Here is a 22,185-nt window from a genome sequence, read left to right as displayed (position 1 = left end):
GTTTTGGAGTATAAAGCAAGACTTCAATTAGCTTTGAATTTATGACTCTTATATACATATTAAGGATATTTTATATATGTTATACAGGTCTAACTCTGCAATGAAATCAGAGAGAGATTAACATTTCGTAAAAAACTGTACTCTCAGCTGTATTTTAATCTAACAGCACCATGGATAGTTTTTTAATGAACGTTATCATGGATATTTTTTTCACTGCCACTGCTTTCTCCACATGTCCAGGATCAAGGGCTCATCCTTCTGCTTTACCCTCTGCTTGGTCTAACAACTGACTTGTTTGCAGTGATTCCTTTCTTATGACTGCATTCTGCAGGTTTTTATGTTTGTTTGGAGGAGGAAGGAGCTGAAATCTTGAAGGTTTTATCAACATGTACAATCTACATTTTTTCAGAGGTATAATATGGAGGATATAATAAAGGGACATGATAGGAATGGGCACGTTAGATTTACTAGCTGTCTGTGGTATGTAGGGTTGGACATACCATTGTGTCACAATTCTTGTAAGGGATAGGAGGAACAATGATGTATAGCCAGGTCTTTACCATCCCAAGGAAAGCCGTGGGAGACTGATGCTGTCAAGCCAACAGCATTAGGTAGAAACAGAGTGCAGCGCAAAGGCACAGAGCTGTGAATCTCTCCTTTTCAGGTCATCTGTACCAGTCTTAATAGCCTGGTTAGCAAATGTTTCTGTAGCCAGAAGCGTGCTGAGGAAGCGACGTCAATTCTGATTGCTAAAGTATCAAGTGCCCATTTAGATGTCCTGCAGTACAAGTCCAGCCAAGGCTCATCCTCACACATCTTGATCCATAGCAAAGTGCTTTAACTCTTCTACCAGTATGATCCAGGTTGGATTTGTTACAAACTACTGGATGGAAAGTTAGTCATGTTTCCTCTCTGTCTCTTTTTAAAGAATTACCCGCTGCTTTTCATTTTGCAGTGACAAAACATTGTTAAACAGAGACTGTGACAATGATGGGGTTTTGTTTGGGGTTTTTTGTTGTTTATGCTGTATGTTCTGCAGTTCTAAAATGAGTCGGTTGTGACCCAAGAAAAAATTGATGGGGATGAATTTACAGAAATAAGCAATGAACCCTAGGAAATCTAGTTTTTTTGACAGCTAATTTTAGTTAACTAGCTCAAGTTGCAGTTGGTGGTGATTAGCTACTCTCAAACTGGTAATTTACTACAATAAAAACTAGTTTTCAGAGGGTTCATGCTATTGTAAACCATGTGTAGTGGTTTATAATAGCAGTGTTGCATATAGATTTAAAGAAAAAAAACGCACAAAACCTGTCGCTCAGCCAATTGGCTGTGTCTCTAAATTCTCAGCACTCTACAATAATAATAAAACAGCTGGGGCAGGAAATTGGTCATTTGCTAGTAGTTAATGACTGATTTGTGTGTGTTTGCCATCCTCCACCACCAGCCAAACTGAATAACATTACAAATTCCCTGCTTCTTCTGGGAATAGAAATTGTGACCGAGAAATGGAAATTTTAGTCTATGACCTAGAGTATTCAAGATTGGGCAAAATGTTTCTCACACCTGGTCAAATTATTTTTTGATATAGATATTTAAATAGTGTTTTTTTTTTTTTTTTTTTTTTTTACTGTTTGTTAATATAGTTGTGGGGTGAAAATCGGGGTGTTTTGTTTTCTTAGTTATTGTAAAGTAGCTGTAGTTAAACTTTTTATATTTTATGGTTTGTTTTTTTTTGTTGTTGTTGTTTTTGTTTTGTCTTGTATATTCTTCTCTCGTCTCCTACTTTCAGCCTAACTCAGCAGGAACAATTCAAAGCACAGCAGGGCACAGGAACAGGAGTGTCCCCAATGATCATGAATTCTGCTAATAACAAAGAAGTGGATATCTTACGGATGCTTACCAAGGCCAAAGATGAGTATACCAAGGTGAGATTTGCTATCTATAAAATGAGGACATTTGTTTTTGGTGATACTGTAAAGTCTGAGTAAATTAGCATCACATTTTAGAACATAAAAGATTTTTTGTAAAATAATTTTACTCAGTGAAAATGACAGCGTAATCTGTTGTTTTGTGAAAGAGCAGCGGGTATAAAAAGTTTTTTGTCAGAATTTTCTAAAGATTCGAAAGAAATGAATGTTGTCAATAAGAACTTGTTAAAGGAGAACATGTGTGTGACTGATTATTTGCTGGAGGCTAGGGGGTAAGAACAAGTGTAAATTTGCTTTCATTTTGACTCTTAGGGCTCCTGTGCTTATTGCTTATTGAATGGTACCTGAAAGTTGTGTCCTCTTTTTGGGCGAAGTATTCAAACCTGCTACTAGTTTCTGTGGTTTGCACGAATAATTTACCTTAGGGAAAACATCGAACATAGAAATTACCATTTTTGTTGTGGTTGTTCTCTACTTCAGACACTACTGGAAGGAAATGAAAAGGTTGAAACCTAGCATGATTTCAACCCATGTGCTACTTTGGTCTTCTGAAGCTTCTAAACAAAGAAGTAACTAATGGACTAATAATGTTCTGTATTATTGAGCAATCAAAAATGCTTTACTTTAGGGAATAAAAGTCTTAATAATTTTAACCATTCATATATATGCTGCAAATTGTTTCAGAGCCTGCAGGTTCCTACTGCTGTTTCCTGTATTTCATATGTGTTGTCATGCAGTAATAAAGCTCCTTACATAAGTGTTTTGAGGCTAGAAATACATATGTCTTAAGCAATCTAAAGAGAGGAAAAAGTTATTTTTTCTGAAATGTGGCTACTAATAAGATCCTCAGAAAGATAATAAATATTTGAGTTATGGTGAAATGTATGCCTTTTTCACGTTGGTATAGCTTCTTTCGAAGCTAGGACCTTCATATTTTCTGTAATAATGCAATGGATTTAATGTATTATAATCAACAAATACTTCCAAATCCTAGTATATTGTTATGTTTTAAAACTGGACCAGTATGAAATCTTGAACTAAGAGTGTGATTCGATTGCTTAAACATTTCATAAAATAATTTCATTAAATACCCCTAAAATACTGTAAATGGAAAACTGGAAAATATTAGGCTGTCTTCAGATACTATGAGATGGATGTAGTGCATTTTTAAAAAGTTACCTTCCACTTCTACATGACCACATAGCAAATCAAGACAGGAAAAGATTCTAGAAGATCTGTTGTTTAATAGTTTCCTGATTTTTTTTTCTGCAGATAAGATATTTAGCAAATTTGCTTATTACCTCATCTTTAATCTTTCTGCATATGAGTGATTGCTAAGGAAATAACGGGAAAACTTCCTCCTTGTCCAGGACATGTGTGCTAGGAGTATCAGACTTCTTAAGAACTGGATTTGTGTTTTTTCTTGTATGGTTGGTAACACAAAACTAGGAAGGGCATGAGAAATAAAGGCGATGACAGCCATTTTTGTATTTTATGTCAATATGTTTCAGAGCAATCGTGCTTTTTGGCTGCTTTATAACAAGTATTTCCTTGCCGGCACACGTCTTACAACTTACACTGCTAACGTGTTGAGATCAGTTATGAATTATGTTGTTCTCCTTTTTGAATTCTGTGTGGCTTCATAAAATAAGATATTTTAAAGTGTTGCGAACCATAAAGTAAGAACATCAATTTTGAAGCATCTAAGGGATTCTGCTCAACTAGCAAGTCCTAGGATAAGTCCATTAATGATCACCCATTTAATGCACTGTCCTTTGGTCTATTAGAGGTTGTATTAGGGGAACATCCTTTGTCTCGTTGATAAGACCAGAGTAACTGAAGCTTCCTGCTTCATTACTGAAGACACACAGACGTTTGATAAGAACATAATTTCTGATAGGGCACGCATGGCCTCTGGGCGTTTATTTCTGTTGACTGCTTTTTCACTGTCTTCAAGCAAAAAGTTCCAGTGGTACTGCCCTGCTTGAACAGAAATACAGTTTCTAAGATGGCAGGTGTCCTCTTAGATTTCGGTTTGTTAACTGTATGAAAGACTGGATAGTACCTTATCACCCCCCCAGAAGGATGCTCTTTCTTGAGGGCACTGTGCCATACTCTGGCTGGATGACACAGACTGTGTGCTGCTATTCTTGTACAGTCTGAATTTTGTCTGAATGTCTCACTTAAGCAGGGCTCTGGAAATCCTTTCTGCTACTGCTTGCTTTGAGGTGGTTGCTGTCCTCTCCAGTGTCTGTCTTTGAGAGCACTTTGTGCATTTTCATTTGTCTGTTCAATAATGTTTCCATGTGGCTCCTTTAGATCACCTAGATTGAAATCCCACATTTCCAGAGCTTCTTAACTGCGTTTGAATTCAAGCAGCTTTGAAATTCTCTATGTTGCTTTCAACATAACCATCTATCTATAAAGCTCTACTAAGTCCTATCAAGTACTGGCTAACCTTCTTTACTCATATCAGGCCTTCTAGCATCTCCTTTTTGTACTTGATAGGTCTTTGCAACTCACGTTTCTCAGTCAGGTTTCTCCTACAGAGCATGACATGAGGATATGATGTGGAATTTGTGTCAGGAAATCTGTGCTGCTCTGGTCCCATGCTTGTCCATTGTCCTTCCTTTTGGCAACATCCTGTTCAGCTTGAGCATATTGTACAGGTGGACTGAAATCTTACAATATAGAACAGTTGTTTGCCTTAAATGTCTCTGACTATACCAGACTTGCCTAAAACATCCTCAGTGGTGTTTTGTTCATTATGATGAATGTTCTTCAAATGTGTCTTTTAAATATTGCTTAGCCGTTCTTTCACTTGATCTTAAAACCTTTTAATCTCTTACGCATCCTTTGTAGGAGCATAGCTTTGAACAAGGTACATGACTAAAGGACTGAACTGTGAAGCAAGATGTAGTAATCATCAAGTATTTTAGCTGATCAGTACTCTGCTGGTTCTAGGACTAAAGAACATATTGACATTTCTTTCATACTTCTTTTTGCTGTTTGTTGATGATGATGGCAGATGATATCTTTCCTTATCTGTCCATGCAACAGTGGCTAAAATGTCATGCTGCCTAATTTATTTGTCAGCTAGGCCATGCTACTAGTGTGCCAAAATGACCTTATATTTTAAGCTCTAGTAGCTACAGGTTCCTTTGAAATCAGCACAGTGTATGTGTGTACTGTTCTTCAGTATGCATCCCTATATCAGATGCCAGCCTGTTAGTCATGTTAGCAAATCATGGGAATGATACCAAGTCAGGTTCAAGTCATTCATTATACACCTTTGTGTATAGTTAGTATTTTTTCATTTTGCTGAGAATTTAATGTTCTTAATGGTTGAACTCTACTACTGCTTTCCTCAGTTGTATTACTTTAGGTCTGGCATCCTGTAAAGTATGGCAGTGGCATCTAAAGTACTTATGGTTTCTGAAGAATTCAGCCTATTAAAATACCCTGGAGAAATAAGGTCCTAATGCATTTAAATTCTGCTGAACTCATAATGAAATATACAAGAGTATGTTATCTGTCATGTTGAAGAAGTTTAAATACGTCTTTATATGATTTTTCCCCAAAAAGCTATGCTGAAAAATGTTAATGAGAAGGAGGCATATTGAAGAAAAGGCAGCATCCTGTAGAAAGAGAAAATTCAGGAGAGAAAAGATTTAATCTTACTAAGTGTGTGTTTGTCCTATGTAACAACATAATGAGTTAGGCTATGTGTGAACTAAAAAAAGAAAATGATCTCCACTTGTTCTAGTATAGGTCAAATAGTGGCTACAGGAAGCACTTAATTTGAACTATGAAAAAACTTTCATCTGATAATTAACTAGGTAAGATGCCTATTTGTCATTAAGCGAATAAGAGACAACAAAAGTCACCAGTCAGAAATTGACTGAGACAGTGAGGTAAGAAAGTGGTTTAAGGATAATTCAGTCATTTGTCCTAGTGTATTTAAAAAAAAAATGTTAGTGAGTTGCTAAAAGCTCGATACTAAGGCTGATATTGTTGTGAGTCCTTGCGAACTGCCTGGAAATAACAATAAAGGGTGGAGGAAAAAAATAAAGTTCCTCAAATTCAAGGATAACAACATGTAAGCTCTGAAGAACCAAGAACCTAAGAAAATACTTTGTTTTTTTTTTTCCAGAGAGCAGAAAAATATAGCTGAGTTTAAATATATTTTCATGTTTAATGCGGTCTACTCAGATTAGCCATGAAGAAGCACTTGATATGCGATTTTGTATTAACTGAAATTCGGTTTTGCATTGCTGGCAAAGTCAGTACTTTTTACTCATTTTTTCCAACCTAGTGCTTGAGGTTGTTTCTTGCATTATGCAGTAGGGGTACAGCTGGAAAGAAGATACAGGTGCTTGTTTTTTACTCAAATTGAAAAGCAGACCACCCTGTGGCATGATTGTCTGGTGCATGTGTTAAAGTTATTTCTAAAAGCAAAATTTGAATCAAATTCACTGCAGAAGTCTGAGACTGATCAAACACCCATAAAATGATTTTTGGGCAGAGACTGGCATAATCGCTGAGGTTGGAAGGGACTTGTGGAGCCAGTGTTGTCCAGCGCCGTTGCATTAAAGCAGTATCAGCTATAGCAGGTTGCCCAGATCCATGTTAATTCAGGTGTTGAGTATCTCCATGGACAGAGAATCCACAATCTCTATGGGCCATCTGTTCTAGTATTTGAACATCCTTACAGTAGAGTTTTTTCTTAAGTTTAAACAGAATTTTGTATGTTCTGTGTTTTGCCTATTGCCTCTTGTCCTCAGTGGACAGAAGGGTCTGGCTTGGCTGTCTTTACAGCCTCCCATCAGGTATTTTGTACACAGTAATATACCCTGAGTCTTCTCACCTGGATGCTAAGCAGTCCCAGCTCTCTCAGGGTCTTCTGGCATGACAGATACTTTACTCCCTCAAACAACTTCATAGCCTTTCAGTGGACTTCTGCTGGTATATCCTCCTTGTTTTGGAAAGCTCAGAACTGGACATAGTACTCCATTACTCAGCAGACATAGCACACACCAGTGCTGAGTAGAGGTGAAGGATCACCTCCCTTGACCAGCTGTTAATGCTGTGCTTAATGCAGCCCAGAATGCAGTTGGCTTTCTTTTGCTGGCTCATGTTTGACTTGTTGTCTGGCAAGGGCCTTGGGTACATTCCTGAAAGATTGCTTTTCAGTCAGGCCCATCCTGTACTGATGCATAGAGTTATTCCTCCTTGGTTTCCTTTTGTTGAAATTCATGATGTTCCTGTGAATGGCAGCACAACCATCTGGTCTGTCAACTGTATGTTCCCATTTTATGTCCTCTACAAGCCTCCTCTCTTCCATCATTTAGGTCATTAATGATGTTAAACAGTATGGACCCAAGCATCGAGTTCTTGGATACATGATAGCAACTGGCCGCCAGTTGGGCTTCATGTCAAACATATCTTGAGTCCAGTAGACCAGACAGTTTTCAGTCCACCTCACTTTCCAGTTATCTAACCTGCATTTTATCATTTTTTCTTAGAGTACATTATGGGAGATAGAGTTGAAGGCTTTGCCAAAGTCAAGATAAACAATATCCACTGCTTTCCCATCATCCACTGAGCCAGTCCATCTCACTGTAGAAGGCTATCAGGTTGATCAGACGTGATCTCCCCTTTCTAAATCCATGCTGGCTAATCCCAAACACTTTCTTGTCCTTAACGTGTTTGTTAGAAATGTCTACCAGGAGGATTTGCTCCATCAACTACCCAGGTATTAAAGTGAGGAAAATTGGCCTGAAGTTCCCCAAATTCTTTTTCTTGCCCTTCCTTGAAGACAGGAGCACTACTTGCTTTCTTCCAGTCCTTAGGAACCTCCCTCAGCTACCATTACCTTTCAAAACTAATCAAGAGTAGTCTCACGAGCTCAGCTCTCAGGGTGCATTCCTACAGGCTCCATGGACTTGTGTCCTTTTTTTTATTTGTTTTTCCACATGCTCCCTAACCTGGTCTTCCAGTGCTGAGGGTAAGTCTTCATCACTCCAAACTTTCCCACCAGTCTCAAGGGCCTGGGATTCCTGAGCACAAATGTTGCAAAAAGGCACTGAGCACCTCCCCAGGACCCTGTCAGGACAGCACCCCTTGAGTCCCTTCAAGGATTCAGCTTTGGTTTTACTGAACAGTCCTGGAACCAGTGTGTATTTTTTGTTGTGGTACGTATTAGAAATGGATTTAACAGTAAGTTTGATATATTTGGGGGAATAGAGGAAGTAATTATTTTCTCACCTAATATATTTGAATTCTAAGGATTTTTTCTCGGAAGGTTCTGGAGAGGGCACTGATGTTTTTATATCCAGACAGCAGTGGCTCTGCTTTGTATCCAAATCGTAGCAGAGTTCAGTGATGCACAGGATGGGGCTCTTAGCTGGAAGGGGTGTGAAACTGGAACTGATCATTCCTTATCCAGTCATTAGTCCCGAGGCATAAAATTTTGAGCCCTTCAAATTCGGTTACTTAATAGTGAATATTCTTGCTAAATAGTATTAGATTTTTGTTAAGTAACTCTTTAAAAAAGAAGGTCTTCTCCATTTCTTGGTTTCAGTCATACCTAACGACAACAACTTCCAGCATAGTATTTCTTTTCTATTGACAGTAGCACTCCTTGTATACCCATTGTTTTCTATTTTCATTGACTACATCCTTATTTTTGCTACAGCGTAAATAGGACTTAGTCATTCATGTTTTCCATTTCTCTTTCATACGGTGTTTCTGCACATTCTTTCTGAATTATGCCCTTCTCTCTTCATACATCAGTCATTCCGTGTCCCTGACTTTTACTCATCTGTCTCTGACTGCCAATCACTTTATAAATACAGTTTTTAATCCTGTCATGTTTAATAAGGTAACATACCAATTTGGCCACTTAATTAACTGTGTAATTATTGTTCTATGTGGGTATGCAAGTTCCCGAATTGTGGAATGTTTATATAGAAGAGTTTGAGTTAGAATTTCAGTTTTTAGTAAAAAGCATTTTAAATGTTCTTCGAGTGCACATAAATCCTTTATGCATCAAAACTACTTAAGGCTGTTGAAGGACTAGCTGACTACTGATGCAGGAAAAGCATGCCTGGTTCCTTGGTTTCTGAGTTGTCAGATTGATTTTGTGTTAAGTGCAGGAAAAGCAAAAGATGAGAACTGAGATTTAAATTAAAGGAAGCCTCATACTCAGGAAATCTTGGAATGAAGTGTTTATTTTTACATATGCTTTGTGGTTTTAGAAAATTAGCTTGTAGATATAGTTCTTTCAATGGCGTAACACTTCATAGTCAGTGCTACAACTGTTATTTTTGGTTAGTGACTACCTAACTATGTCTGGATTTTACTGTGGTGGAAAACTAAGGGAAAAAATATTGTTGCACTTAACTAGAAAATACTTCTTTTCTGTTTCAGTGTAAGACCTGTTCGGAGCCAAAACAAATAACCAGCTCCTCTGCAATCTGTAACAACCCCAACCTAATCAAACCAATTCCTGTGAAGCCTAGTGAAAATCAGCATCAACGAATATCTCAGCAAAACAAGGTAAAGCGTTTTGCGTTGTCTTCTGACCAGTGTCACTGTAATCATGTAGTAAACTAGGAATACTTACTTAGGTTGGGAGGTCAGTGCAAGAACTTGAGGTGAAACCACAGTAAAGATTTTTTTTTTAATGCAAAACAAACCTATTTTTGTAAATCTGCTCCCATCCCCACCATCTGACGTAGAAGCACTTAAATTACAGATAGACTGTCCTCATGCAATGGAAAAAACACTAGTCTTTCGATGTTGGGGTGCTGCTTTGATCCCAAGCCGGTCTGGTCAATTGCTGAACCACATTTTTTGTGTTCTTTGCCTTCAAGGGAATTCAGGTAATCTAAATAAAGTCTTTTGATATATCTTCAAACTGCATCACATTGCAAAATCCTAAAAGCTGAATTCAGTCAACTGTGAGAGGGAGATGCGTTAAGAGTGGCCCTACTTTGTACAAGGGGAAATTTTTGTCTCTTATTAATATTGTATGGATGACTGAAAGGAAAGATGCTCTTTCATGGTATTTAAAGTGAAACCACTGCTATCTTTCAGATTCACTGGTTTTCTCCCACATTAGCAGCTTGACAACTGTTTTCTTGCCCTTATGATGTGACAGAACTATTAAAAGTTCTCTTGGGAGAAAAGAGCAGTTTTCTTGGCTTTTCCTTTAATACTTCTGGCTAAATATTGTCTCCACTAAATGTGGTTTTTCATGCATGAGACAACTATGTTTACTTCTTTTCTTTGTCCCTTCACAGAACGTGGATCCTGAACCACAACACTTGTCTTTGACAGCGCTGTTTGGAAAACAAGAAAAAACAGATGTCTCAGAACCTCTTAATAAACAGCATCAAGAGAACCTTCCTGTTAGGCAGGGTGTGGTACGTTCACTCTCCTACGAAGAACCTAGCAGACATTCTCCCTGTGCAGAGAAACAGCTTTGCCCTGCCATTCAAAAGCTTATGGTGCGTGGGACAGACCTTCACCCACTTGCTGAGTTTCCTGAGAACCGACTCTGTGAAAATGGCAATATCCACCCTGTGGGTGAGACTTTCACAGGACTTTTCCAACCTGTGACTTCTCGTGGTATTGCAACATCTCATGTAGTACAGGATGCTGCTGGTACTCAGAGTTTATTACAGAAATTGCAGAGTCAGTCAGGTTCAGTGACGAAAATGGATCCCAGTGCAACAGGATCTGTGAACTCAACAGCTTCTGTGTTCAGCAGGACTCCTGCTGCTGTTGGAGCACCAGCAGCACAGATAAATAATATGACCCAGCCACCTTTGGTATATTTCAATGGTACCCTGCCAGGTCAGGCTTTAGAGTCTCAGACACTTGGTAAAGAACAGCCCAAACTTCCTAGACAGCCAATTTCTCTCTCTGGCAATCAGTCAGCCAATTCTGGGGTGATATCACCTCAAGAGCTATTGAAAAAGCTCCATATAGTGCAACAAGAACAGCAGTTGCATGTATCCAGCAGACCAACATTGGCAGCTAAGTTTCCTGTTGTTACTCAGAACACCAGTACACTGAAACCACTGGATTCCTGGATAGAAAAGGCACCGGGTACAGAAAAACAAAACTCTCTCTTTCAGGTAGGTAAGCAAGTTCAGATTTAAAAAAAAAAAAATAGCAGCTTTCTAAACTTGAACTTTATAAGGCTATTCTATGTTTCTTTTGGCCAGTATATTCATGTTTCTGCCTTACTAAATTTTGCTGTCTAACATGCATTTTTCATTTTGCAAGTGACAATTTAAGAACAACATCAAGTAAGTTCTGATTTACTAATTGTAAATTATTGCAAATACGAAGGGGTATGTCTGTTGTACATCACTAATGACCAAAAATTAGTTTTTGTTTGTTTGTTGTTTTGTGTGTGTGTGTGTGTGTGCTTTTTATCCAGACATATTTCGAAAAGTCGCTTAGTTTTCAGTTGCCATACTTTGTCTCAGGCTGTTGTGAGTAACTGCAGGTAATTGAGTGTGATGTTTTGGGTTTAATAATGTTTTTTCTTATAAAATTAGTCAAGTTTTTCTGTGGAGGTATGCTTTTCTTTGTATGCCAGTTGCTAAAAGGACACTTACTTCAAAAAACTACTGTTAGAAAGTATTTTTATATTGCTGAATTACCTTGTACCATAACAGCTACTCCAAGTTATTCAGTAGTTTTGTTTTTCCACTTGATATGTATTGTTTTGAAAAGTCGCCTTGTATCTGAATGTCTTCAAAAAAAAAAAATCCCCCAAAACCCTGAATTCTGTTGACTGTGACCCTAAGATTGGTGTCACAGAAAAATCAGGATATGACAAGAGATTGTGTCTCAAAAGAGTACATTTTTCTATTTTTCAGGAGAACCTCAAATGCAATTACAAAGTCCTCCATCCTAGACAACTAATATCTTTGTTTACAATTCCATTTTTTGTAGGAGCTTCCACACTTGAATGTCTTCCTATGTCTTTTGGGGAGATGAACATGCAAGCCCCTTTTAACTTCCTTTATTGTGGAAGACTATCCACAGCATTATGTTGTGTTGGAGTCTGACATTGTAAAGCAGTCTAGAAGTTACTTACCCAAATGATAAACTATTCATCTTTTCAGCATAAAATTCAAAAGCTGCTCTTCTACTTTTACTGAGGAATGAAAAACTACAGAATGCTTCAATATCCTTCTTATTCGTAGAAAGTTATTCTACACCTGAGGAGGCTGAAACAGCCATTTAACAATTAAGGGCCACATGAGCACAAACACTGACAGGTCAAAATTTCTAATTCCATGAGAGAGGTCAGGGAAAAATGAATTTGATAGAGCAAATAGCTATCATTATTTTTATTCTTTTAATTAAACTAGTATGATGTTGAATCTGTGTGAAAGAGTGTTTCGTGGTTTAGTCACTAAAATTATTCAGGATTGGTTGCTCACGGATGGTAATCTGACTTTCCAGTGGAGTCCTAAGGAAAAGAAAGAGGATCCAGAGTCACAATAATCTACTGTTTTCATGGGGAATGGAACTTGCCTGCTATAAGTGAAAAAAATTTTCTGATTCACTGGTAAATATGCGTAGCATGGAGGCATAAGACATTCCTACTTTGAAGGTAAAAGTGCAATGAGGCAATTGCCAGGATATAAGCCAGTACACAGAATAAAAAGTGGCAGAAATCTTGTTGTACTTTCGAATGAAAAATCCATATCGATGCTGATGAGGTTAATGACTTTGTGTATATTTGAAAAAGAAACTGATTCCAGCATTAGTTGCAATATGGAAAGGGAATTAGAGGTCTGACTGGTACTGCAATTCCAATAATTTTACTGCTTGAGTATAAATAGAACAATAGCTTGAGAGAAGAGAACAATTTTCAGTGGAAGAAGCATCATCCACTGGGATTATTGCTGCAATTTTGCTTTAACACATACAAACAAAACAGGAAAAAAAAAAACAAGCAAACAAACAAGTAAAAAAAATAGAGAGACTCTTAGTCCCCTTTTGCAAGGCTGTGAGCAGACCAAGAAGATTGGGATTGCCTTGGAATGACTTTACTGACACAGCCACAGCTGCTATAAAACAGTATTAGGTGCAGTTTTTCTGACATATTTAGCGTTGTTTGTAAGACTTAATACATAGAATAAAAATGATGAACGTGTGACTAAGCATTGTTTAGGACACCTAAAGCTCTGCAATCTGGAAGGAATGCACCCACCCCCAAAACAAAACAAAACAAAAACCTGGCAATGAAGGAATGAGTCTTTATTTCTGTAGAATGCAATGAATTAGCCATATGAAAAAAAAATGAAGGTAAAAATTTGAAACTTTTAAAACCAACATTAATCTTTTTATAATTACATCTTCGCTGTAGACCGAAGGCTTTAAGTGCTGCCATGCCTGCAGACAGACATTTGAGTGAAATTGAGTTGGCACAAATATATCCACACATGCTCATGCAAAATTGATCAAAGCAAATTCTGATGACAAATGCAGCAAAAGGTTTGTTCTCCGTAATTATCTTTTGGTATTGCATCTTTTACTGTAATTTAGCATACAGAAAAAGCAAATTCTAAAAAGTCTGACAGGAATAGAAATGTATCTGGACAGTGTCTTTGTTATTTGGAAAAATCACATTAAAGGAACATCCCAGATCCATCAGCAGTGCTAAGAAAATTAAAGCAATAGTCTTCTGCACAATTGACACATTACAAGTCCAATTTTAAATTGGCTTCTGCATCTCCATCTGGTGTAAGAACTGCGATCTCCCACGTGGAGAGGAAGAGACCAGTTACAAAAAAAAAAAAAAAAAACACACAACAAAAAAAGCAAACTAAGGAATAATACTCGGAAGCATTCATTCTGGTGCCAGCCCTATTCTGAGAAGTATTCTTTATGCAGATGATGAGTAACGCGTGCTTAGGATGCAATAAAAAAGCATTAATCTGCAATGGGCTTTTAAACATGTTCTTAGTATTAAGCATAAGTTATCTTGATTATAGATACATGCGTGCTTAAGAGTTTATGTTAATCAGAATTAGTTTTAAAAGTGCTTGCAATAACCTTGACACAAATCTATCTTTTCTTCAGAAGGCCACTTATATTGCTTGCCACTTACATTGCTTACCACTTATCTCATTTCTTGGAGCATTTTCCATCAAAAATGTGTTTTCTACCTAGTATGTTACGTACTCTGAACAAGTGTATGGTACATAGTAGCTAAAATGATATGATGCTCTCATCAAAGATACCTATTATCTTAACTGCTGTTTCATCATGAGATTATAAACGTGTGCAGGAGGAATACAGTAGCTATTTTAAACTTGTCTTGAAAAGTAATTTAAGATTCTGTAGTTAAGCATCAATAAAAATTGTTTGGATTATACTTGGGAGAGACAAAGCAACGTTAACATTAGCATTATAGTCAGCTGTATTTTAACAGCAGCTGTCTTTAAAGTTCCTGAACCATTCCTAGATAAAATGTTCTTAGTTCTAAATAATGGCCCTACAACGAGTGAGAGGCCCACAGCATCCACTGGGTGCTGATGGTCCAGAGGAGCACCTGATGCGCCTGGAATTGTGCACATGTGGGAAGCAGCACCAGGTCCCAGTGTCCATTACAGGAGATCCACGCACCAGGTCCCAGTCTCCATTACAGGAGATCCATGCGTTTCTTAGTTCATAGTGTTAGGAGAATTTGTCAGCTCTAATTCTGTCTAGCTGCCAGCAGCCATGAAGAATATCAAACATATCGTAGTGAACATTTGTGCTTCAGAGAAGGTATACTATGTGCTGCAACAATTATCTTGCACAGTTTTCATTGTTCTTACTTCATTATGGCACAACTGGTGGTAGACTGCTACGCTGTTGTTAGTGACTCAGAGATTTAAGTATTGACCTGATAAAGCTGGAAGTAATCCAGGGAGGCTGCAACCCACAAGCAACTCGGGTTAGATTCTGTGAGAAAGGAGTTGATCAGCACTGTTTTGGAAGGGCTGTTATGTCTTGTGAAAAATTGCTCAAAGCTAAAAGATTGGCTTGAAGGCCATATGCTCCTACAGAGCATTTTCAGTGCATGCAGCAAGAGCTTGCTGCTATAGGAATTACACTAGTAATGTCACTCTAGCGTCCCACATTTCCTTATGGGCATCAGTTGTCCAAGTGACTAAAGGTGATCTGAACTCTGAATCTGAACTGAAATTTTGCCTTTATGCTTTAAAAAGCAACCATCCTGTTTATGTAAAAGCTTGTTAAGTGTCAGAAGCTTTGAGCACAATCTCTTAGGAAAAAAAAAAAAAAGTACATTTTAATGTTTGAACACAAAACCAAATAGTATGCACTGAAAAAACGCCTGTATTTTCTATTTGTCTCCTGAGGCAAATGCTCCAAGTATAGCAGTAACCTGTAGACACTAGCTGTGTCACCAGTAGATGGCAATATTGCTTATTCCATATAGCTTCCATATGGTTGGCAAGTTCTACCAAAAAGCTGTTTTTATCCAGGAAAAGCAAATAATATTTGATATATGTGTTGTGGTTTAACAGACGTGTGTTTGACAGTAGTAACCATTTAGTACTAAGAACGTGGTTTGTCTCAGGTTTTGTTTATTTGTCTCAGACTAGAGAGAAGTGTCCTTTGATTTCAAAGGACATGTCATTTAGGTCTTTGACATAGTCTGTCTTAAACTGTCTCACTAGTATAAGACAGACCTTATCTCTTCCAGCTGCTCAGCACCGTTCCTTTGCTGGAGGTTCCTACCCTTGCAGGGCAGTTTGTATACGCATTCTTTAAATCCCATTAGGAAAAATCAACTGGTTTAAGCTAACCCTGCCAGTTTCACTTGAGGTAAATTAAAGAGGAGTTACATGAGCTGCATGGATGAGTAGATCAGAAGTGTTGCGGTAAGTGTCTGGAAGCAGCCAGTCTTCCACGGGTACTTTTACAGGAAAATATGTGTGCACAGCCTGAAGATCTCGCTCTGCAGAAGTATGTCTCTATGGACTTGTGATGGTTTTCTTTTAAAATGAACATTGGTTTTGAAGCATAGGTGCACAAACGTACATACTACCTTACTGTTTTGGAAGCAAACCTGCAATAAGTTAGGAATATCTTAACTCATTCAGGAACTTGAAAGGCAGACTTGATGATTTTGCATGTCATGGGGTAGAAAAAAAGCTGTGGGTAGAGAGTTTCATTTCTAAGTAGTACTCTGTATTTGAGAAAAAATATTAACTTAAAAGCGAACTTGAAGATTTTTGCATAAGGTGCATATTGCATGCTTTCTATATACGTGAGTCTTTCCAGGCCCCTAGTCTTTTTGCTTCCTTCAATTTAGCATAAATGAACGTGAGATCTCATTGATGCTCATTGATTCTTTTTATATCTTTTATATTGCAGCCAAACTAATATTATTCAGAAACGTCTCATGTAGAGCATTCAACTAGGGGTAAGAAGAGCTACCCCCAAAAATGTTTTTTAATATTGAACTACATTGTTTTGCCTACCTAGGAAATCAACCTCAGATTTATTTCCTTAGTTTTAATTTTTCTTGCAATGTTTGAAATCCGGGACACAAAGTAGAGTGCTCCTATAGGCTTTTACCTTCATGGAGCAGCAATAAATCATGCTTCAATTCCAAGCATGGTGGAATTTCTTTGTACCTTTTGTTCTTTGGAACAAAAAAAAAATGAAGATTGGGTACTTGAATACTGAGGAGATGGCTGATTAGGTGAGGATTTATTACTAGTTACATGCAGAAAGCTCCAACATCTACGAACTTAGTGAATAAACTTTGTTATGTCATATGTTATATCTGCTACTATTGATCAGTCCTGCATGTTTTAGAGTTGCAAGATGTATCACAGAATATAAACATAAAAATTCTTTGACATCTGTATTTGCGGGTTGGCATGGATATGACACAGAGAGAACTTGCAGAACTACAGCAGCATCTGGGTTTTCCTTCTCTTTTAGGGCCTTTTTGACTTTCTGAGCTGAATGTTGGTTAGGAGTCAGTTTTGTTTCTGACAGTGCCACCAGCTCACTGCAGCTCTTATAAATCACTTACCTGTTTTCTTTTCCACTCTCCTTATATAAAAGGAGGACATGTGTGTGTTTGTATGTATATACGTGTGCTTATATGTACATACATATGTGTGTATCCACATATAAAAAGTAATCTGAAAGTTACAGTTAGCAAATGCTTTCTAGTACTGGGTACAAAGATTAGTCTTTAATATTGGTATTTGTATGTAGGCAAGCATATTCTCGAAGATCAAACTTAAGGACTTACTGTCCCTATGTGGAAAACTTTACGTCTGCATTTTCTAAGAATGCTGATTATTTAATAGTGGCCTGATTTCTGTTATAAAATGCTCCTGTACTCAGATTATTTGCCTATCAGACTGTATCATATTTGAATCCATTGTTACGTTTTACTGCGAGTTGGATGGAAGACCTTTTAATTGGGAATTGGACCATATAGGGGTCCTGAACAAGAGTTTCATGTAACTGGACCAATCTCCAGCAATTTCTGTACCTGTTGCAGTTTTAATCATCTTAATTCCTTTGGAATTAATTAGATAAGTTAATTGGTTACTTGATTTTTATATGGACAGGTAATCTCACCTCAGCGCATTCCTGCCACTGTGACTCCTACTTTGTTGATGTCCCCAATGGTGTTCACTCAGTCCACACCTACTCCAGCAAAAGCAAATGAAAGTGGGCGGTTAGCAGCATCAAACCAAGAACCTGCTGCTAGCTCAGCCAGCCTTCTCCTGCCGCTGCAAACCCCAGAGCCAGCTGTGGTCAACAGCAGCTCAATGACAAAGATACAGCTGCAAGAAACACTTTTACACCTGATCCAGGTAAAATGCCAGGAATTCTTCTGCTTTGCTTTAAATCCTTATTCCTATTTTGCTGTAAGCACCTGGACACCTAATCAGTTGCATCCATCTGTCTAGAGGCTAAATGGATAATTAAAATATATGCTGGAAGTTGTGCTACTTACGGCTGTGCGTTAATGGAGCACTATGACATATACAGGGGAGGTAGTAACCTCTCTTTGCACACTGCTGGCTTAACTGCATTTTGATTAATGAACGTAGTTTGGGGATCAGGAAAGATAGTAAATTTGAAGGAAAAGGATAAAAGTGACTGAAAGCTTCATAAGGCTGGCCTATGAGCCAGAGAGATACCTGTTATATTTTTAGCTAAGGATAAATAAAGGGTGATTATTCTACCTGCCAGACACTTCAGAGATGCAGCGTAGCAGTGAAAGAAACTAAGATGGGAAGTGTAAGCAACTTTAAAATATGGGTTAGATAACCTAAAAATATACTAGTTCAGTCTACTCAGTATAATTCTCTACTTCAAATGCTAAAATTCCTCTTGCTGCAGTTATTCAGGTTCAAATCCAACAAAACATGTCAACATATAGGAGACGATTGTTACTGCTCTGAGATGGTATGAATGATTATGATTTATTTTCTGTGACTTGCTCTGAGATGAATACCTGAAGAGCAGAGGTTGAGGAGAGGCTGTATAGCTAAAGAACTGGCTATAACACGTAATGAATAGAGACACAGGTTTAAGGGTCCAACTTGTAGGCCAAAGCTGTGCCTATATGGCTTGGCATTAACATAAAAGTCTTTATTGGAATTCTGATTTGTCTCGCTTAAAATGCAGTTTAAATTATAGACCCAGAAAGAAAATAGTATCTTTAAGAAACCAGAGGTTTTTCTCATTTTCTCCTGTGTTCTTAGTTTGCAATTAAAAACCAAAAATATCACATTATCCTGTCTTTACATACTAAGAATATCTGGATAGTAGGAAAACCATATATAAAGTTAAAAAAGAAATTAGTCAAGAAAACTTAGATTCTGCATTCTGAAACTGTATTTGTAAAATGTATATTCGATCCTGCTGTTCTTGATAATAGTTAGGATTAACTGCATTATCTGGAAATTACTTAAAGTCTAAAAATGTGATGCTGATTGCCAATTGTTTAGGTGTTATTTTCAGTTGTATAAAACTACAATCTCAGATGCTCATGATTTTCTTCAAGGGGTATCTTGATTTTAATCATCTTCATATATTTATGTAAGCTACATAAGACTTTCTCTCTTAATGTGAGTTGACCAGTTCTTGCAAAATGATCTTCAGAAGGCAAAAGTTAAACAAGCATCAGAGGAAAAGGAGCAGCATCAGTTAGGAGAGTTAAGTCTAAAAGAGCTAAACCAGGTGCAAGGATTGGCTCAGGTAGGATTTGGTGTACCCAGGGTGTTTCACTGTTCCTTCAGACATACTTGGAATTATCGCTGAACTAATTGGGGAAACTACTTAAGGAAATCCCTAGGTAAATGAGAAGAGAAGAAATGAGAGTGTTGTATAATCACTGCAATATCATGCAAGAATAGTATACTCAAATCCAATGAGAGTTTGGAATGTCTGCTTTCTGTGTATTCATTACTACTTACAGAGATATTCATGCTTGCCACGACAGAATTTATATACCCATGTAGTTCCTCAAAGTCTTGGAAATAGTACATGTATATATTTTTGGTAAAGGAAATAGACTTCCTATTGGTCGCTTCTTAAGACAGAGCAAGGTTGAAAGGCGTTTTGTACATAAAACTGGAGGAAAAAAAAAAGAACAAAACAAAAATCTATACTCAGGGATGTCTGCCTTGCAGTAACAATTGTGTTTTGTTTTTCAGAACGATGACAACTTCTTAAATATTATTTATGAAGCATATCTCTTCAGTGTGAGAAAGGCGGCAATGAAGAAGTCTATGTGAAAGATGATTTTTTAAATTAAATTTCTGTTATTTCCTGAATCCCAGGAAAAAGGTTTCAAAATTTTCGAGTGATGCTATGTTTAAAGAAACGAGTGGTCTTAGGCACTTTGCATACACATAGATTTTGCTTGTTGTCAGGTACATGCTGTACTGAGAAAGAAGTGGGCAGAAACGGATTGTGCCTTCAGGGATGAGAGAGTCACAATGCTGAAGACTTAATCAAAAAATATCTTAAATTATTTTTCTTAGAGCGGCCCATGGTTAGAATTGGTTTTCCTGCATAAAGTCTCTGTTCTCAGAATTCACTTTCCTTTTTTACTTATAGCATGGTCACTTACTGACAAGGTATTTGACATGAATTTTCTCTGAGAAGTCATACGCCACTTTCACAGTGAACTATGCCCATTTCTGACCACATGGTGGCAATGTTGGACTATTTTTAGGAAAGTGAAAATGGTGAAATTCTGGAACTGAAAGTCGTAGGTAAACTGTTATGTCATCTTACTTAGTTGTCTGCAGAGCAATTTAGAAGAAATGTCATGACTTTTCCCCAGATTTTTGTAGAAAAATCTTTTTCTATTTTAACAAGAGTATTTTTAGCTAGCCATAGAAATGGGACTCTGCAGGTGTTTTAAAGAATTGGGGGGAGGGTTTTGTTTGTGAATGTACTTGCTATCAGCATAGCTTGGGGGGGGGGGGGGCACTGGATTCATGTTTCTATTATTCTAGATCCAATCTGTATTATTATAAGCAATGTGCAACTTTGTTAAGGGGGAGACTACATGGTGTAAAAGTCCTGTTAATTTTTTAGCGCGTTCCTGGAGCACAGTGATTTCATTGACCCATTTTTAAAGAAAATAAAATGGATAATCCCTACAATGTGGTGATTTTATTTTATTGTACCATGGACTATATATTTAGATTTGTTGGGATCACTTGTATTTCTTTGACTCTGAAATGTTTTTACACTTGGCAGAAGAGACATTAATGAGACCTTAAATCAATTAGAATAAATGACTGAAAGAAATTTGCTGTATATTCTTATTAACATCTATTGCTGAAGTGTGAGTTTACTACAGTTTAGGAACCCCAAGTTGTTGCTGAGGAGATGTTTCTTTTATGGGTGCCAGGAGCCTGACATGTAATGCATAAATGAGTATATGTTCTTCTTGGCTTTAGGTAGGTACAACTCACTCGCTTTATCTGTGAAGAAAAGGTTCTTCAGTGTAAATTAAGATGTAGGTTTCAATTAATATGTAACTATGGTGGTAAATAGTTGCCCCTATTACCTGTATATCATGCCTTTTTCAGGGTGGGATGGCGGTGGTATTACTCACGTTCCTTGGGAAAGCCTGTAAACTAAATTTTAAAAAATAATAATAATAAAGAACTACTCTCTTTATACAACACAAGTGAAGAATCCCAAGAGACTCGTGCCTGTGATAATGCTAGACTTTTCCTACCTGAAGTAGCTCATAGAAAGCAAGGTGTATTCTGGTTCCGTTTGTAACCAAATTGCTCACAATTCTTTCAGATTCAGTGAAAAGAACGTGTTGCATGGGTATCAGCAAGGGCAGGCCTTAAAGACAGGAAGCCCTGTAGCCATTATGATTTATGTGATTCTACTGAATTAATTCGAATAACTTCTGAATGAACTGGTGTGAAATAAATTGGAATCTGCACAAAGGAGTTTTTGAGATACATAAATACGTGCCTAATGTCTGTGGTTATGGATTATTTGACAGTACAATTTAGAGATGATGGGGATGCATAGTTAAGACCTCATTTGACATGTAGAACTTCTTGTAAATGGCGGGTAAAAATAATCCCTTAGTATCTCTGACTGTGTTTGTGATTGGTTTTCTACTTACGGGAGAAACACTTATTTACCAAAAAAAGCTATTTTGATGCATGAGTTTTAAGAACATCCTTATTTATTGCTTTTCAGAGTAAGGCGTCATTTTAAAAAACTTATAGGAATTTTTTTAAAAAATACCTGTTAACTCTTGACATGTATGATGACAGTAGTATTGGCACTACACTGAACAAGCTGAGGCATATCTTAAAGCAGACAAGGGTAAAGTTAGTTCAGGGTTTCTACTTGCTGCCCTCTCTTCTGGTTATGGCTACACTGAATAACAATGATGGAACTGTTTTTCTCACATTCTCACTGCTCTAAGGGGTAGCTGGGATTCTTCAGGTGGTGTAAACTTGCTTTTTGCGAGGTTTACAAGGGTAGTTGCTACGTGAAGGAGATGTCATTTTAGTTGACTTGCATACTTACAAAAACAACAGAGGTAAGAATGTAGAACAGGCTCATAAAGAAATATTCTCAATTCTGTGATAACAATCAAAAGGGGAAGAGCATTGAAAGAGCTGAATCGAAGCCAAATTTGTTGCCTAGCTTTCTATTTCAGATAGCCGAATCTGCA

The 22,185-nt window shown here is 37.4% G+C and overlaps 1 protein-coding gene across 2 annotated transcripts in view; it reads left to right on the top strand.

Moving 5' to 3' along the window:
• DCP1B (decapping mRNA 1B) overlaps nt 1–20,780 on the top strand; it is a 44,531-nt gene extending 23,751 nt beyond the window's left edge. The window contains exons 5-9 of one of the 2 annotated variants that reach the window (XM_080576093.1): nt 1,790–1,925; nt 9,360–9,488; nt 10,235–11,074; nt 17,573–17,821; nt 19,673–20,780. In XM_080576093.1, the coding sequence (XP_080432219.1) occupies nt 1,790–1,925; nt 9,360–9,488; nt 10,235–11,074; nt 17,573–17,821; nt 19,673–19,753 (1,435 nt within the window). In that variant the 3' untranslated portion in view covers nt 19,754–20,780. The remainder of the gene's footprint in view (nt 1–1,789; nt 1,926–9,359; nt 9,489–10,234; nt 11,075–17,572; nt 17,822–19,672) is intronic. The other variant, XM_080576092.1, reaches the window with a different exon arrangement.
• The last annotated feature ends 1,405 nt before the right edge of the window (nt 20,781–22,185 follow it).

Source organism: Anser brachyrhynchus, assembly GCF_964034855.1.
Source record: "Anser brachyrhynchus genome assembly, chromosome: 1".
Taxonomy (NCBI): Eukaryota; Metazoa; Chordata; class Aves; order Anseriformes; family Anatidae; genus Anser; species Anser brachyrhynchus.
The sequence above is the reverse complement of the archived record's forward strand: the minus strand, read 5'-3'. Positions and strand labels throughout refer to the sequence as shown.